At 53.3% G+C, this 18,222-nt stretch overlaps 3 protein-coding genes across 8 annotated transcripts in view; all 3 read left to right on the top strand.

Annotated features, from left to right (window-relative positions):
- The window catches only part of ST3GAL3 (ST3 beta-galactoside alpha-2,3-sialyltransferase 3), a 233,153-nt gene extending 230,529 nt beyond the window's left edge, over window positions 1-2,624 (top strand). For all 5 annotated transcript variants that reach the window (XM_050799866.1, XM_050799894.1, XM_050799885.1 and 2 more), the window contains one exon: window positions 1,604-2,624. In XM_050799866.1, the coding sequence (XP_050655823.1) occupies window positions 1,604-1,693 (90 nt within the window). In that variant the 3' untranslated portion in view covers window positions 1,694-2,624. The remainder of the gene's footprint in view (window positions 1-1,603) is intronic.
- Window positions 1-18,222, top strand: part of ATP6V0B (ATPase H+ transporting V0 subunit b) — a 96,519-nt gene that overhangs the window by 45,862 nt on the left and 32,435 nt on the right. The window lies entirely within an intron of this gene.
- On the top strand, window positions 5,093-8,680 carry ARTN (artemin). Of its 2 annotated transcripts, none has more exons than XM_050800582.1 (4): window positions 5,093-5,713; window positions 6,625-7,159; window positions 7,536-7,674; window positions 7,745-8,680. In XM_050800582.1, exons 2-4 carry the CDS (start codon window positions 7,100-7,102, stop codon window positions 8,206-8,208), a joined length of 663 nt encoding a protein of 220 aa, XP_050656539.1. In that variant the 5' UTR covers window positions 5,093-5,713; window positions 6,625-7,099; the 3' UTR covers window positions 8,209-8,680. The 2 variants fall into 2 exon arrangements, with proteins under 2 accessions (XP_050656539.1, XP_050656528.1); XM_050800571.1 differs by having other exon boundaries at window positions 5,093-5,338; window positions 7,033-7,159; window positions 7,512-7,674.

The following is an 18,222-nucleotide window of genomic DNA, read 5'->3' on the forward strand; positions in this document are numbered from 1 at the left end:
GAGCCATAAGTTATTTTTTAAAAATTCATTTATTTATTATTTTTCAAAAGATGGGGTCTGGATATGTTACCCAGGTGGACTAAGCTCAAATGATCCTCCTGTCTCAGCCTCCCAAGTAGTTGGGATACAGGCACAGGGCACTGCATCCAGGTCACTTCTCAGCACCAGTAAATAATGGCTGACCAACATGGTGAAACCCCCATCTCTACTAAAAATACAAAATTAGCTGGGCGTGGTGGCACACACCTGTAGTCCCAGCTACTTAGGCGGCTGAGGCAGGAGAATCGCTTGAACCTGGGAGGCAGAGGTTGCAGTGAGCTGAGATCACGCTGCTGCACTCCAGCCTGGGCAACAAGAGTGAAACTCTGTCTCAAAAAAAATAAATAAATAAATAAAAAATAAACAGTTATGGTGAAGCTCAGTGCTGACAAATGCAACAGAGAGGTCACTTGGGGACAAACTCTGATAAGGCTGTTGTCATTCATCCATTCATTCAATCAAGCCTTTTTCATCAAAGTTTTCTGGTGAGAGTCCTGGGGTTAGGAAAGGACCCTATGCTGGGTACAGTCTTCCCCAGAAGCCTCTTCTAGTAATTTTGAAATACGTGACATTATTATTAACTATAATCAAATGTGCTCACCATAAAAAATTAGTAAGTAGGTGAGGTTGGCTTGATTTAATTATTCCACAATGTATACATCTATCAAAACATCACATTCTTCCCCCAAAATATATACAATTATTCTTTCAATTAAAAATTATTTTTAATTATTATTATTATTATTTATTTTTTTGAGACAGAATCTCTCTCTGTTGCCCAGGCTGGAGTGCAGTGGCACGATCTCAGCTGACTGCAATATCTGCTTCCCGGGTTCAAGTGATTCTCCTGCCTCAGCCTCCTGAGCAGCTGGGATTACAGGCACTACCATCACGCCTGGCTAATTTTTGTATTTTTAGTAGAGACGGGGTTTCACCATGTTGGTCAGGCTGGTTTGAACTCCTGACCTCGTGATCCGCCCGTCTCAACCTCCCAAAGTGCTGGGATTACAGGCGTGAGCCACCGCACCCGGCCTATTTTTAATTTTCTAAAAAAGATTCGCCATCTCTCTGCAGGCCCCATGGCTCCTCTGATCTGGGAGGCAGGATTTCATCCGCCACCCCCAGGCCTGGAGAGTAGATTGCATCAGGCCAGCGAATGACTCAGCCACCCCTTGCTATTGGACTTCAGTGACTCACACTGCCTGCCCGCAGGGTGTCTATAACCTAGGTGCTTCCTGACAAGAAGTGGCTTGAAGTCTGTGGGAACAAGGTCCTTCCGCCAGCACTGAGGAGGGAGGTTGGGAAGCCTAACGGTTTTCCTGGGACAAGGAAAGGGGTATGAAGGTTCTTTTTTCCCTGCCTTGGGAAGGGAGGAGGATGAGCTGTGGCACTCCTAGAGCAGGGCCATCATTACCTTGAAGATACAACTGATTACCAGTATCCGCCTTCAGATTTCCACGGTCACAGAGTATTGGAGAGTGGTGACTGGAAGAGGGCGCCGAGCCCCAGAAGGGGCAGTAAAGGTTTGAGCAAAGGCCCAACTGATCACTATCTCTGCTTTCAGTCCTGGACGCACAATATCCAGCGGGAGAAAGAGTTTCTGCGGAAGCTGGTGAAAGCTCGCGTCATCACTGATCTAAGCAGTGGCATCTGAGTGGGTCCAGCACACGGCCATAGAGGCCCAGGCACCACCAGGAGCAGCAGCAGCCAGCACCACCTACACAGGGGTCTTCAGACACAGAGAAGGACAGTGCCAAGGGTCCCAGGGGCAGCAAGGCCTTGGAGCAGCCGGAGCTGTGCCTGCTCAGCAGCCAGTCTCAGAGACCAGCACTCAGCCTCATTCAGCATGGGTCCTTGATGCCAGACGGCCAGCAGGCTCCTGGCTGTGCCCAGCAGACCCAGCATGCAGGCAGGGGGACACTGGGCAGCAAGGCTGCTGCCAGAATCACTTCTCCAATCAGTGTTTGGTGTATTATCATTTTGTGAATTTGGGTAGGGGGGAGGGTAGGGATAATTTATTTTTAAATAAGGTTGGAGATCTCAAGTTGGGTCCACTTGCCATGCAGGAAGAGGCCCACTAGAGGGCCCATCAGGCAGTGTTACCAGTTAGCTCCCTGTGGGGCAGGAGTGCCATGACCAGCCTGTACCTTGCTCTGGGGCTACAGGGTGGTGGGCAGGATCTCAAGCCAGCCCCCTCCAGCTCATGACACTGTTTGGCCTTTCTTGGGGAGAAGATGGGGTATTCCCACTCACCAGCCCTAGCTGTCCCATAGGGAAACCCTGGAGCCGTCCCTTTGGAGCCAACAAGACCGCCCCAGGGCTACAGCAGAACTTTAAAGCTCAGGAGGGTGACGCCTGGCTCGGCCTGCTGGGAAGAGCTCCCCTCCACAGCCGCGGCTGATCCGCGGGCCTACCGCAGGCCTGGACTCACCAACTTGCCACATGGTCTAGGTTTCAGCAACAAGACTGCCAGGTGGTTGGGTTCTGCCTTTAGCCTGGACCAGAGGGAAGTGAGGCCCAAGGACCTTACCTAAGCTGTGGCAGCTGTCCCAGGCCACCCCCATGGAAGCAATAAAGCTCTTCCCCGAGCCTGGTCTCTTTTTGCCTTCTCTGACTTTCTGGAAGAAACAGGAACCTAAAGCCTCAGCAACTACGCCAAAACCTCGGGCCCTCTCTTCAGTCCACACAGTCCTGGGCCCCTTTCACTTCTTGTGTCAGTGCAGGACCTACGTAGCCATCCAGAGGCCTCTGGGCATCTCCTGTATCCTCTTTGCTTTGAGACCAGAGGTTTCAGGGCACACTCTTAGAGGAGACAGAGGCACAGGACTGGAGTCCTAGGACATTGCCTTGGGGTTGCCACAGCCCCACCTCTGGAAGGGCAGGTATTCCTGCAAGCACAGGAAAGATGTACTGCTGAGCCCCTGCAGGAAGCAGAGGCCCACAGACCTACCCTACTACCGACACCCGCCCTCTGGGAAGGACATGCCTCACCCCCCATCATTAGCACAGAGGCACACCCTCTCCCTTCAGCTCCCCTCTAGGCATCCTCTGTCATACTTTAGAAAAGATGTCACCTCGCCTTCTTAAGAGTCCTAGAGTCTGATCCCTCTCTTCCCCAGCATCCCCAGGCAGGCCTGAGAATGGACAGACCAGACTGTCGCCTGCACTTGAGGCCATGAAGTGAGCTTCCTATCACACTGCCACTGGCAGGCAGTAGGTGGGTCAGCCGGCCCCTGCACCTCTCTCTCACCCACCCCAATCTAAGAGTCCAGGCAGCCCTGGATTGCCCTCCCACTGGTGAGCCCTAAGGCTGCAGTCCTGGCCATCCCAAGGACCAGCAGCCTCCCACATGCTCCTTCCCACTGTGGCTGGCCTTAGGCAGAAGCAGGGGGTAAGGGAGGCCCTGACTGAGGGACAGGTCAACCCAGAAACCTCCTCCATATTCTACTGGAAATAAGGTCACTACCATGCACATGTTCCTGCCTGGATGGTGCCCCATGGAGTTGCACAGGGCATAAGCTGAATGCCCATAAGAGGTATTGCTGGCTGAAAAAGCCCCAAGGCAGGTGCCCCAACTGAGCAGCCGGTTGTGGGAGGTGACAGAGCAGATTTCTTCCTGCTTGGCCTCCTATCCCAGGGGTCTCCTGGCACACCTGCAGCAGCCCCACCACCTCCAGCAGCAGTTCTCTGTGGTCTGACTTCTAGTCCTCACCACTGCAGGAAACTACTTTCAAACAAGCTATGGTTCTGAGCCCTGGCCATGCACCAGAATCACCTGTGCAATCTGAAAATTGCACATGTCCACCCGGAAGGTCTGATTTCAGTCTAGGTTGAGGCCCGGATGTGGGTAGGTTTTAAAGGTCCTCAGTAGTTCTGAAGCATAGCCAGGGTACAGCCGGTCCACACTCATCCCCAGTACTCTCATCCCTGCCCACAGCTTCCAATTGCCAGTTGGTTGGCAATTCCCAAATTATCTTTGACAGCGCAGCTCTCTGTGCTTCCCTCCAGGCTACAGATTCACCTGCTTCCTGAACATTTCCACTTGGATAATCCACAGGCCCTTCCAACTCAACATGTCCAACACTGAACTCATGAGCCCCTGCCTTTCTTCCCAGGAACCGGGATGTACCCCTCCCCCAAGTCACCCCGCCAAAGGCACACTTTTGCAGGGCCTACCTACCTCCTCACCCTATCCAGTCAGGCACCAACAAATTTTCAAAATTGCGTGTTCCAGATTGGGGCCTGGTAGCCCCACGCTTCCCTCACGCCCTGCATCAGACCTCATCCTCTTTCTGCAGCAGCCTCCACCTTTCTCTCCAACCCCATCCTCTTTACTACAGCCAGAGTCATCCACAAAAATACCTGTCTGACCACACCATTCTGCTCAAAACCCTCCCATGGTCCCCAGTGTTAGGATCTTTCCATCCATGTTACTCACCCAGCCCTCACCCCACTTGCCAAATTGCCATAATTAGGCATCTGAAATGCTGCCCTCCAGCTACCTACTTCAAGCCTCAGCTCAGATGTTCCTCCTCTGTGACCCCTGCCTTCAGCCCTCAGTACCCACTTCTGCCAACACTGCCCTTGCTGTGCCCCAGTGACCCCCGTGTTTGCAAGAGTGTCCATACTCCAAGCCCTAAGCAGCACAGGAGGTGAGCTGTGCGGAGACTAGAGCAGAGTCAGACCCTGAAAGCTTCTGCGAAGAGGCTTAGCAACCCAACGAGGCAGGTGAACTGGCCGCTGAGAGAAGAATCGGGTGGAGCAGAGAGCAGTTGCTGCAGGGCAGACAGCCAGGACCCCCAAATCTGCAGGCACCAGCAGTCAGCCGCCCCACGCAGGGACCGGCCTTCCTCTTGCTCCCCGCCCTCACTCACTTTCTCCCGCCCTCGGCCCGGCCTCCCGGCTCTCTACTTCGCGTGTCTACAAACTCAACTCCCAGTTTCCGTGCCTCTCTACCGCTCGAGTTCTCTACTCTCCATATCCGAGGGGCCCCTCCTAGCATCTACCCCCCTCCCAACCTCGGGGGACCTAGCCAAGCTAGGGGGGACTGGATCCGACGGGTGGAGCAGCCAGGTGAGCCCCGAAAGGTGGGGCGGGGCAGGGGCGCTCCCAGCCCCACCCCAGGATCTGGTGACGCCGGGGCTGGAATTTGACACCGGACGGCTGCGGCGGCGGGCACGAGGCTGCTGAGGGATGGAGTTGGGCCCGGCCTCCAGACAAGGCCCGCGGGCTCCGCCAGCAGCAGGTCCCTTGGGCCCCAGCCCTCGCTGCCACCCGGACCTGGAGCCCCACACCCGAGGTAAGCCAGCCCACTTGCCTGTTTCTGGTGCCAGCCCTGGATGGACGCTCCTGGGCTGGGGGAGTGGACAGGACCACCCCCCTGATCTCCTTTCTTGCATCCTCCCTCTCTTGGGCCCTCGGCACAGTTCTCTGCCCCTCCCAGGCCCTCAGTCCCTCTTGTCGCTTGTTGCACTGTGCTGGCCTTGCCGGCCCACGGTAATGTGACGCTCCCGCTGCCGCTACAGGGTGCAGACTGGCTGCCAAGGCCACACTTTTGGCTAAAAGAGGCACTGCGAGGTGCACAGTCCTGGGCATGCGCCGTTTGAGCTTCGGGGGAAAGCCCAGCACTGGTCCCCGGAAAGGTGCCTAGAAGAACACGGTGCAGGACCCCGTGGTGAGTAGCGGGCTGGTGGATGGGGAGGCAAGGGCTAGAAAACCAAATGGCCCTAGACCACAAGGAGGTAGGAGGCAAGGCCTGAGCTGCCCTCAAGAGACCTGCTCCCGGGCTCCCCCTAGCGCAGAGGGCTCCTAAGGCTGCCCTGCCTGCCTTTCTCTCCATCACGGAGAACAGTCACTGGCCTGGCCCGGAGGCCCTGTTTCCACTTAGCCAAGAGTCGCACACCAGGACCTGGAGGACCACCCCAGGAAGGCCTGGGGGTCTGTTCCACAGGTGTGCAGGCATTCTGTGTGCTAGAGGATGGGGATGAGGGTGGCAGCTGGGACCCAAGAGGAGATTGGCTAATGAGGACTTATGAAGGCTCTGGGGCCCCAAAAGGGTGTTTGGGAGTGCCAGAAGTGGGAGCTCAGGAGAGGCTGGCTGGAATCAGGAACGATGGCTCAAGGCGGAAACTTCTAGGAGCATGACTACACTGCCAGATCCATAGGAGGCTGGGAAGGGGACAGCCCTAGACCAGCTCTCAGGGTAGCTCAGCTCTCAGAGACCAGGCTGGTATGGAAGCCTAGCTGGCCCTCCTGGGAGTGGCTCAGGCCTGAGTGTAGCTGAGGGGATGGAAGAGCCCACCCTGCTTGGAATCTGCAGGCTTGGCAGGCTCTGCCCCCTGGTGGCCACAGGAAGCCATGGCCCAGGCCCCATGTTTTCCGAGGGTCCCACCATCCCCCGGCTCTGTGATCATTGGGGGACCCCTATGGTCAGAGGAGAGAACTCAGGTGGCTCTGGGTCCAGAACACAGTTCACAGAGGGGCAAGGTGAAGCAGCTCTTGGTGGGCAGCACAGCTTGAGGCTTGGAGCTCACTATCATTAGATAACTCTCAGAGTGACCAACTAGCACTCTCATTCTTCTCCAGGCCTCAGCTTCCTTTCCCGCAGCCTGGGGTGAAGGCCTTTGCAGGACCAAATGTGTCCAGCTACAACTCCCTCCAGCCACTTCCAGCATCTCCAGCCCTACAGCACAGAGCAGGAAGGTTCTGGGAAAAGAGGACCCCTCTCTCCCCTCTAGCTGTGTGACCTTGTAACCTTAGACAACCTCTGAGCTTCTCTGAGCCTTGTTTGCTCATCTGGAAAAAGGGGATTAAACCATTTACCTCATGGAGTTGTGAAAGAATAGCTGCAAAGCACCTAACACATAGCAAGGTTCCCAGTGCAGCTACTTCTGCTGAGTTGAGTTCAGCTGTCCAGGCCCCTTGTTCCTCACCTGGAGAAACTGGGGTGGCAGGACGGCCTCCCAAAAGATAACTCATCTCTTAATTTGCAAGCTGCCTCAAGAGGAGGGTGGGGGAACAGCTCAACAAAGGCTGATGGGCGCTCCTGGTGTTGATAGAGATGGAACTTGGACTTGGAGGCCTCTCCGCACTGTCCCACTGCCCCTGGCCTAGGCGGCAGGTGAGTGCTTCTCCCAGGGACTCCTACCTGGAGCTGAGGAAAGGCGGCTTGACCGGCGAGGGATAGCAGGGCTTGGCTTGCGCAGCGGTTAGGTGTGGGATGGGAAATGGTCAGGGAGGGACCAGGTGAATGGGAGGAGGAGCGGGACTTCTCTGAATGGTCGGTGCACGCAGGTGATTCCTCCCCTGGGCTCCCAGAGGCAGCAAACCCATTATACTGGAACCTACGCCCTTCCTGAGCTTCCCCTCCACACAGCTAGGAGCCCATCCCCGGTCTGATCTCAGCCCAAGGACAGCCCCTCCTTGAGGTCCTCCCTCCCCAAGCCCACCTGGGCGCCCTCTTTCTCCCTGAGACTCCACTTGGTCTCTCCGCGCAGCCTGCCCTGTGGCCCACCCTGGCCGCTCTGGCTCTGCTGAGCAGCGTCGCAGAGGCCTCCCTGGGACCCGCGCCCCCCAGCCCTGCCCCCCGCGAAGGCCCCGCGCCTGTCTTGGCGCCCCCCGCCGGCCACCTGCCGGGTAGGTGAGAGGGCGAGGGGGCGGGGAGGGGCTCGCCCGGGACACCGCGCGTGACTAGGTCTCATTCCAGGGGGACGCACGGCCCGCTGGTGCAGTGGAAGAGCCCGGCGGCCGCCGTCGCAGCCTTCTCGTCCCGCGCCGCCGCCGCCCGCGCCCCCATCTGCTCCTCCCCGCGGGGGCCGCGCAGCGCGGGCTGGGGGCCCGGGCAGCCGCCCTCGGGCCGCGGGGGCGCGGGGCTGCCGCCTGCGCTCGCAGCTGGTGCCAGTGCGCGCGCTCGGCCTGGGCCACCGTTCCGACGAGCTGGTGCGTTTCCGCTTCTGCAGCGGCTCCTGCCGCCGCGCGCGATCTCCGCACGACCTCAGCCTGGCCAGCCTACTGGGCGCTGGGGCCCTCCGACCGCCCCCGGGCTCCCGGCCCATCAGCCAGCCCTGCTGCCGACCCACGCGCTACGAAGCAGTCTCCTTCATGGACGTCAATAGCACCTGGAGAACCGTGGACCGTCTCTCGGCCACCGCCTGCGGCTGCCTGGGCTGAGGGCTCACTCCAGGGCTTTGCAGACTGGACCCTTGCCGATAGCTCTTCCTGCCTGGGACTCTCCCGCAGAGTCCCACTAGCCAGTGGCCTCAGCCAGGGACGGAGGCCTCAGAGCCGAGAGGCCCCTGCCGGCGAGTGATGAACATCATCCCTGGACAGGTGGAGGGACAACTGACTAGCAGCCCCAGAGCCCTCACCCTGCCATCCCAGCCTAAAAGACACCAGAGACCTCAGTTAGGGAGCCCTTCGGACCCACTTCTCAGACTCTGGCACTGGCCAGGCCTCGAACCTGGGACTCCTCCTCTGATGAACCCTACAGTGGCTGAGACATCAGCCCCCGCCCAGGCGCTTTGGGGACAGCCTTTGAAGGACACATATTGCAGTTGCTTGGTTGAAAGCGCCTGTGCTGGAACTGGCCTGTACTCACTCATGGGAGCTGGCCCCTATTTATTATTTCTAAGTTATTTATTTACTTCTGTGGCTTGTCAGATCCTTTTACTGGGCAGTGGGGGGCTGGGGAGAAGAGGCTAGATGGAGATTATGCCTTGCTGATCGCATTCGCACACCTCAGGCTGACTCAGAAATCACAGACCTGACCTGGATCTCCGGCCCCCACCCAGCAGCTCCGGGATGGGAGGAATGGAACACAGGCAGGGGCAGGGCAGGCAGCAAGGGTGCAGTCACTAGTCCTGGCAGGCTGCTCACTTGGGCCTGGACTTACCTCTGGGGAAAGAGATTGCAGAGTCGTCTGTGGAGAAAGCCCTGTCTATGTGACCTGTGGCATCTCTGAGGCCCCCGCTTAGTGTAAAGACACAGAGAAGCACCCATTGTCCCACCCCACAGTCATTGATCAGTGTCTTACCATCCAGGGAATTGTCTTGAAGATACCTTGTCAGATATACACATGCCTCTGCTTGCAGACAGTCCAGCATGGTTAACTCACTATCCACATTCCATGAAATAGCCCAGGGCATGAGGGCATCTGAAAAAAAGCTGAGGGTTGGGAGAGGGTGCGGTGGGGTGCTGGCTCCGGTGAACGAAGCACAGAGCTCCATGGGGATAAGGAGGCAGGAAAGGATAAGGGCCCCAGAAGGATCTGCATCTTGGGTGATGAATAAGAATAATCATTAACTCAAACAAATATTTATTAGGCACCTATTATATGTCAGATACTGATTATATGACAGATGCCAAGGATACAGAAGTGAAAACAGACATGATCCCTGCCCTTGAGAAGCTTCAACCAGGAGAGACAGACAATAAGTAAACAATTACAGTAAAAATTAGTTAAATTCAATTTAGCAAGTGGCATGAAAAGGACAGGAAGCTGCCAGGCGCGGTGGCTCATGTCTGTAATCCCAGCACTTTGGGAGGCCGAGGCAGGTGGATCATGAGGTCAGAAGATCAAGACCATCCTGGCTAACATGGTGAAACCCTGTCTCTACTAAAAATACAAAAAAAAAAAAAATGAGCTGGGCATGGAGGTGGGCACCTGTAGTCCCAGCTACTCGGGAGGCTGAGGCAGGAGAATGCCGTGAACCCGGGAGGCGGACGTTGCAGTGAGCCGAGATAGCGCCACTGCACTCCAGCCTGGGAGACAGAGCGAGACTCCATCTCAAAAAGAAAAGAAAAGAAACAAAAGAAAAGGACAGGAAGCTAAGAAGTCCACACCTTCGTGGGGAAGAAAGAAGTTAGTGCTGACCCTGGCCTCTCACACCAACCCCCCCAAGTCACCTCCAAAAGGCCAGGGCTGTCCCTGAGCTTTTCTGAATATCCTTTGAAACCTTGTTTCCCACGTCCTATACATTTGTACTGGGGAGGCCTCTGTGATTTTTCTTCTTTGGAAATGAGATGGGGGCATGGATGCGGAAAGGATGCTAAGTCTGAGGAACTGTGGGACATCCAGAGGGGTTGTCAGGAGGGAGTGGGATCTGCTGGTCTGGAGCTGCGGGAGGAGGTCTGGGCCGGACTGGTGTGAGAGCTGTCAGCACAGGGGCAGGAGCTGCAGCCGGGGATGGATGAGAGCACCATGAGACGGACAGGGCATTTAACGCTGCTGACAGAAATTCCTTCCAATCTGCCTGTGTGCCTGCCTGCTTTGGCACAGGTGCCCCCTTCACCCAGGCTACAGTGAGGAGCTGGCAAGAGCTCTCTGAAGGCTGTGCCCATTCTGGGTCAACGAGGAGAGATGTGTGTGTGCTCCCACTCTTCTGCATTCACTGCCCCAGTTCTAGATGCTCCCAAAATGTTGATGCCTTTGTTCCCTTCAAACACCCTGTTGGCCCCTCTCTGCCTCCAAACGGATTCAGGATCCTTAGTTCCACCTTCCCTCCTGCAAAGAAAATGGCCCCAGGGCCATACAGTTTACAGAAGGCTGGCTGCTGGCAGAGAAGGACATTCTGTCAATTCCAGGGTTATTGGGGCCAGGCAGCCCCCTGTTGGCAAGACTTTAAAGCCTAGCCTAGTCCCCAAACCCTGCCACTCAGTAGACATGGCTGCTCCAGAGCCAGTAAAGGAGACTGACTGAAGCCATCTCTGACAATGCTCACAGTGACAGGGCCACAGCCCAAGCCAAAGGTGCTGGCTGTCGACACTCCCCAGGCTGCCAGCTTTTCAGGGAATAGTGCCCACCCCAGCTGGAGGCTGCATTCTGGGCTCCAGATAGCTTGTACTCAACATCTCAGAGTCCGGAACAAGACAGCAACAGCTCCAAAAACACATTCCCACATGAACTAGCCTCAGAATGCAATTCAGGACAACCCAAATCAAACGGAAGAAAGAGAGTGAAGGGAAGGAGGGGAGGGAGGGAGGAAGGAAGGAAGGAGGCAGGGAGGGAAGAAGGGAAGGAGGGAGGGAAGAAAGAAAGGGGAAAGAGAGAGAAAGCAAGAAGCAAGCAAGAAAGAAAAGGTTGTTTTCCCCAAAGGAAACAGGCTGCAGAGCTGTACCTCTGTTTACCACATAGTAGCTATAACCTGTCACCAGGTGGCACATTGTAGCTCCTGGGGCCACAGGTGACTCTGGTCAATACTAAAGCCAAAGGCCATTTAGTCCTTTGAACTCTCAGAAGCATTCGATAGTATCAGTCCTCCTTGAAAAGCTGTCTTCCTGTGACTGTCTTGGTTCCATACTCTCCGGGTTCTCCTTCCACTCCTCCAGAGGCTTATTCTCAGATGAATTCTGAGTTCCTCTTCCTCTCTCTGCCTCTCATGTTCCTCAGAGCTCTGATACTGACGCTCTCTCCTCTTCCCATTCTACTGTCTCCCTGAGCAGCACTGTCTGCTCCCGTGGTTTCAGTTACCACCTCCACGCTGATCATGCTCACATTTTATCTCCAGCCTAGAACGTTCACCTGAGCCCCAAGTCTGTAATTCCAATACCTCTATCTGTATGTCCTGGGAGACCTCAGGCTTAACATATCTGTACTGGATGTCTTCCATTTGCTCCTTCAGATCTGCTGTCCACCCTTCTCCACCCTGCTCTGCTCCTCAATGAGCTTCCCTGCTGTCCAGCTTCCAGACCCTCCCCAGTGTTCCCTACTCAGTGAGTGCACCAACCTCATCCAGTGACACAGCCAGAAACTTGGGCAATCTCCTAGACTTCTTAAGCTCTGTCATGTCCCTTAAGCACTGGTCACCAAATCCTTAGATCCTGCAGATCCATCCCCTTTCCCTATCCCCAGTGCTGTTCTGCTGAAGTCTTCATAATTTTTTGGATGGTTTATTGCTCATCCTCCTACCTGGTCTCACTGTCTCCAGTCACAACTCCCTCCAATCATTCTCAGCCCTGCAGCCAGATAAGTTACCTTCTCTTCACAGTAACCGAGTATGAACTGTCATGCATTGGGCTAGTTTCAGGGATTCAGAGACCAGTGAGAAACATGTTTTGCCATCAAGGAAACTATACTTGGAGATGGAAGTAGGGGTAGGGTAGCAAATAAAAGTAAAAGACATCCGGTTAAATTTGGATTTCAGGCCAGGTGTAGTGACTCACGCCTGTAATCCCAGCACTTTGGGAGGCCGAGGTGGGCGGATCACGAGGTCAAGAGAGCGAGACCCTCCTGGCCAACATGGTGAAACCCTGTCTCTACTAAAAATATAAAAATTGGCTGGGTGTGGTGGGCACCTGTAGTCCCAGCTACTTGGGAGGCTGAGGCAGGACAATCGCTTGAACCCAGGAGGTGGAGGTTGCAGTGAGCCAAGATCATGCCACTGCACTCCAGCCTGGCGACAAAGTGAGATTCTGTCTCCAAAAAAAAAAAAAAAAAAAAGATTTCAGGTAAACAATAAATACACTTTTTTTTTGAGATAGGGTCTTGCTCTGTCCCTTGGGCTGGAGTGCAGTGGTGCGATCTCGGTTCACTGCAACCTCCACCTCCTGGGCTAAAGCAATCCTCCCACCTCAGCCTCCTAACTAGCTAAGGCTACAGGTGCATTCTACCATGACTGGCTAATTTTTTAATTATTATTATTTTTTAGTAGAGACAGGCTCTTACTACGTTACCCACGCTGGTCTTGAACTCCTGAGTTCAAGAGATCCTCCCACCTTGGCCTCCCAAAGCGCTTGGATTACAGGTGCGAGTCACCATGCCTGGCCTAAATACTTATTTTCAGTATGTCCAATGCAATCATTGGGACATACTTATATAAAAAATGTGGCTGGGTGTGGTGGCTCACACCTATAATCCCAGCACTTTGGGAGGTTGAAACGGGTGGATCACTAGAGCTCAGGAATTGAAGACCAGCCTGGGCAACATAGTGAAACCCTGTCTCTACCAAAAATATAGAAACTTAGCCAGGTGTGGTGACGTGCATCTGTCCAGCTATTTGGAGGCTGAGGTGGGAGGATTGTTCGAGCCCAAGGGGTGGAAGTTGCAGAGCCAAAATCGCACCACTGCCCTCCAACCTGGGTGACAGAGTAAGACTCCATCTCAAAAAAAAAAAAAAAAAAAAAAAAAAAAAAAGGCCAGGATCACGCCTGCAATCCCTGCACTTTGGGAGGCTGAGGCTGGCGGATCACAAGGTCAGAAGATCGAGACCATCCTGGCTAACATGGTGAAACCCTGTCTCTACTAAAAATACAAAAAATTAGCCGGGCATGGTGGTGGGCGCCTGTAGTCCCAGCTACTCAGGAGGCTGAGGCAGGAGAACGGCATGAACCCGGGAGGCGGAGGTTGCAGTGAGCTGAGATAGCACCACTGCGCTCCAGCCTGGGTGACAGCGTGAGACTCTGTCTCGAAAAAAATTGTTGTTGATCTGATATTCAAAATTAAATAGGTGGCCAGGTGCGGTGGCTCACACCTGTAATCCCAGCACTATGGGAGGCCAAGGTGGGCGAATCACAAGGTCAGAAGTTCGAGACCAGCCTAGCCAATATGGTGAAACCCCATCTCTACTAAAAATACAAAATTAGCCGGGGATAGTAGCGTGCATGCCTGTAGTCCCAGTTACTCAGTGAGGCCGAGGCAGAAGAACTGCTTGAACCCAGGAGGCAGAGGTTGCAGTGAGCTGTGCCACTGCACTCCAGCCTGGGTGACAGAGCAAGACTCCATCTCAGAAAAAAAATAACTGTCCTGATTTTTTCTGGCAAGCCTAGGTGGGGGTAAACAAGTACCCCAGTAGAAGTATGACTGAGGTTATAGGTATGTGTGTCAAGGAGGGGGAAGAATCTACAATCACAAAGGAAGAACAATCAGTTTTTTCCTAGATAGATGCAGAAGAGGAAAAGTCTTTGTGGAAAAGGTGATATTTGAACTGAGTCTTGAAAAACGAGTGTGTTTGCACAGGGTGGGTTATAGGGTGGATGGGACGCATGGGACCCAAACTGGTTACTGCTGATTGCCTTTATTTCCTCTCACTTCTACATTTACACTGTTTGTTGTGGCCATGTCCTGTCCTGCATGTTGTGGTTCTCCTCAGCCCTGGACAGGAATGGAGTAGAGAGGTGAGGGCCTCTTCCTTGGGCTCTCCATCTCAGCCTGAAGACTGTGCTAGTCCTATATTCTTTAGATTTTTTTTTTTTTTTTTTTTTTTTACTTTTTACTAGCCAGTTCATCACAGCTTCAATTCCCTGTTACAGTTCAAAATTCTTACATTAAACTTTCCCTGCATGCTGACTGTGTGGTGTCTCTCTCCTGATGGCATCCAGAATGACACAGAGCCTTCTCAGCCGAGGAAGTAGTATGAACAAAGACAGGGAAGTGTGAAACAGCCTGGTGTGCTCCCAGGATTGCCAGCAGCTTCCGGTGGACTTGGGGAGGGTCTCCATCAAGACAAAAGGCTGGAGAGATCACAAAGGGCTTTGAATGTTATACCAAGGAGCTCGGCCTTTGCTCTGAAAGGAGCCACTGAAGGGTTTTAAGTGGGCTTGGTTAGAGATGTGTTTCAGATGGATCACTGGCTTCTGTGTCTAGTATGGATGGAAGAGGCAAGGTGGCAGCCAGCTAGAGCTGCCATAGTTAGAGCTGTTCAGGCAACAAGCACAGGTACCTTGAGTTAGGGCAGAAGCAATGTGCAAGGACAGAAGAGATGTGAGGGGCAATAAGAGAGGTGAGGGCTTGCTAAGAAATGGTTTCCAGGTGTCTACCTTTGGGGACTGGTACGGAACCCAGGGGATGTAGTATTTTAGTATGTGATAGGGTTAAGATGTGGGGAAAATGTGAGTTCAGTTTTGTACATGTTCAACTTCAGGTGCTGTGGCAACTTCAGAGGGCCAGGAGGCAGCTGAATATGCAGGTTTGAAACTCAGGACAGTCTGGGCTGGAGAAATCCAAGGAGTCACAGCTTGAAGCCAGGGGAGTGGTGAGATAATGAGGCCTAAGACAAGAAGCAGAGACTAAGGAGAACCAACATTCAAGGAGCAGGGGGAGGAACAGGGACAGGCCAGTGAAGGAAACCAAACAGGAGTGGTCAGAGTGTCAGGACAAACAAAACCAAACAGAAGAGCTGAGGGAGTGGCCAACAGGGCCAGATGCAGCACACAAATCAAGCTGCAGCACAGCCGAAAGCTTCCCATTAGGTTTTCTTGCAACATGGTAGCCTAAGGACTTGGGCTAAACTTCCTGCTGAAAACAACTTTAAATATTAGACTCTATCTGTCTTTAAAATTAAATGCATCCGTAAGCTGGCAAAAACATAAGAAATGCGCTGAGGCCAAAAAAATAAATGAAAGCAAGAAGCTACAAATGTAAGCAAAGCTCTATCATTGGCTTTCATCTTGAGGGCAGTTGCCGAACCCAGTGAACCTGATCATTGGTTTTCAAGGTGTCCCTGAGCTTATGAGAAAGACAAAGCCCAGGGCCCCCTCACCATGGGGAGTCTGTTTAGAAACTTCTCCATAACGCCAGGACCTCAAAGGCCAGTGTATGCCCACACTGTGAGGGGGAATTAGAAAGAAACCTGCCCCTGTCTGACTTAACTCTCTCCCTCAAACCAGGGGACTACAAAGAAAACTGCCTGCATCCAACCTTGGTACTAAGAAGGGGGAATAATCTCCCCCTGATAATTCTTTTTTTTTTTTTTTTTTTTGTGAGACAGTCTTGCTCTGTTGCCCAGGCTGCAATGCAATGGTGTGATCTCAGCTCACTGCAACCTCCACCTCCCGGGTTCAAGAGATTCTCCTGCCTCAGCCTCCCAAGTAGCTGGGACTACAGGTGTCTGCCACCACACCAGGGTAATTTTTGTATTATTAAAAGAGACAGGGTTTCACCATGTTGGCCAGGCTGGTCTCGAACTCCTGACCTCGTGATCCGCTTGCCTCGGCCTCCCAAAGTGCTGGTGGCGTGAGCCACTGCACCCAGCCTCCCCCTGAGAAATCTTTTTTTTTTTTTTTTTTTTTGAGACGGAGTCTCGCTCTGCCGCCCAGGCTGGAGTACAGTGGCCGGATCTCAGCTCACTGCTAGCTCCACCTCCCGGGTTTACGCCATTCTCCTGCCTCAGCCTCCCGAGTAGCTGGGACTACAGGCGCCCGCCAAGTTTTTTAGTATTTTTTAGTAGAGACGGGGTTTCACCATGTTAGCCAGGATGGTCTCGATCTCCTGACCTCGTGATCCGCGCATTTCGGCCTCCCAAAGTGCTGGGATTACAGGCTTGAGCCACCGCGCCCGGCCTAGAATTCTTAACTACAAGCAGGCAGTCGTCTGGTTTTGCAGACCAAATTCACATGATTTTGGCAGGCTGAAAAACTTCAAAGTGATCATTTAATTTGACATGAACATGGATTGGTAGTGGTTCCAGTTGACCAACAAAAGCTCCCTCTCCCCATCTGCTGAGTTTTGGGATGTTCCCTCCTGAATCTGAAGACCCCTCCCAGGGTTGCCACAGGTTCTTGCCTCTATAGGTCTACAATTCTTCCTTAGAGAAGAGCCCTTCTGGCTCCCAAAGACTTATCCGCCACTTGGCTCTAAGCTGTCCTGCACTAACATCCAAATCTCCTGGAGATCACCTTTGGTCTGGCCTCTGGAAATGCCCCCAACTCTCCCCAGGGCCTACTTCAGTCCATCTGTCCTAAGTAGTGTTTGCAAAGGATGTTCAGGACTCATTGCTGGTGAGACTGGGCTTCTTTCTCTGCCAGATCCCTGGAATCCCCAGGGGTGAGGAGGAGCCCTGGATAGGAAGCAGGAAGAAAACACATACTGACAAAGGTGTGGTCTCTGGGCTGAGCCCCCCACCCCTAAAACCCCCTTAACTAAAATGAGTTTCAGAAGAAGCTAAGGTCTCATTGCTAGAAAGAGGCACAAACAGGTTTTGAACTCAGGACTAAGTCCAGAATTTGTACACTTAAACCCCACTCCCAACACCATCTCCCCTGCCTACCACCACCTCCACCAGTGAAACTGCCAGGAGCACCAGGCCCAAGGTCTTTCCCACCCTAGGCACAGGCCTGGAATCAGTTACTTTATTTTGGCTTTCTATTTCCTCCTTCCAAATTCTCCTGCCTCTTTTTCTTCCTTCAATTTGTCTTTCATATTGCAGACAGATTTTTCTAAATGCAAATGTAATCATCATAGCTCACTTGAAACCCCATCATGGTTTCATATTGCACTTAGGATAATGTCCAAACTCCTATAAGAATCTATTGCTACCAACTTGTCTTTCCAACCTCATCTCTGTTACTCACACCCTTCCCCACCCCACATATATTCCCTTTAAATGAATATAAATTACTTGCTATTCTTTCTTTCTTTCTTTTCTTTTTTTTTTTTTGAGACAGAGTCTCGCTCTGTCGCCCAGGCTGGAGTGCAGTGGCGCGAGCTCAGCTCACTTCAAGCTCCGCCTCCTGGGTTCACACCATTCTCCTGCCTCAGCCTCCCAAGTAGCTGGGACTACAGGTGCCCGCCACCAGGCCAGGCTAATTTTTTGTATTTTTAGTAGAGACGGGGTTTCACTGTGTTAGCCAGTATGGTCTCGATCTCCTGACCTCGTGATCTGCCCGCCTCGGCCTCCTAAAGTGCTGGGATTACAGGCATGAGCCACCGCGCCCGGCCTACTTGCTATTCATTCAGCCTTGCTGAATGACTTAGAGTCCCACTGGATTTTGCTTACCAGCTAAATGAGCCCCTCTCCTTCCCAGGCTCTCTATTCTTCAAGCTCAGATCAAGTTTCTCTTCTCAGGGAAGCCTTCATGGACCTTCTCAGGCCTCAGCGGCTGCTGTCAATGCCAGCTTCCTCCACTTGAACAAAACTACAGAGCTCTTTGCACTTTTAATTTTTTTCCTCTTCCCTGCTAGGGTAGCTGGCAGGAGTTAATAAACAATAAAATACAACTGGAGGGCTGAGAGGCAGGAACCACCGGCGCCTGTGGCAGACCAGACCTATGGCAGGGTCTGCCACCCTGTCTTTGTGCCAAGGGCAAGATAAGCCTAACTTCCCCCAAGCTCGACTTCCTCATCTCATCTGAAAACGATGAATAAAAATACCCAGCTCAGAGCTACTAAGAAAACTGAACCTAAGGTATGCAAAGTCCTGCTCCTAGCACTTAAATGTAAGCTACTCTTATTCTAGTTACACATAAAGTTAC

This window comes from Macaca thibetana, chromosome 1 (assembly GCF_024542745.1).
Source record: "Macaca thibetana thibetana isolate TM-01 chromosome 1, ASM2454274v1, whole genome shotgun sequence".
Taxonomy (NCBI): domain Eukaryota; kingdom Metazoa; phylum Chordata; class Mammalia; order Primates; family Cercopithecidae; genus Macaca; species Macaca thibetana.

Bases quoted from the DNA above. Each gene is read 5' to 3' on its own strand.
- ARTN (XM_050800571.1), top strand. From the start codon at position 7,100: ATGGAACTTGGACTTGGAGGCCTCTCCGCACTGTCCCACTGCCCCTGG. The intron at 7,160-7,511 runs GTGAGTGCTTCT...TTTCTCCCTGAG, and splicing joins GCCCCTGGCCTAGGCGGCAG to ACTCCACTTGGTCTCTCCGC. The intron at 7,675-7,744 runs GTAGGTGAGAGG...GTCTCATTCCAG, and splicing joins CCCCGCCGGCCACCTGCCGG to GGGGACGCACGGCCCGCTGG.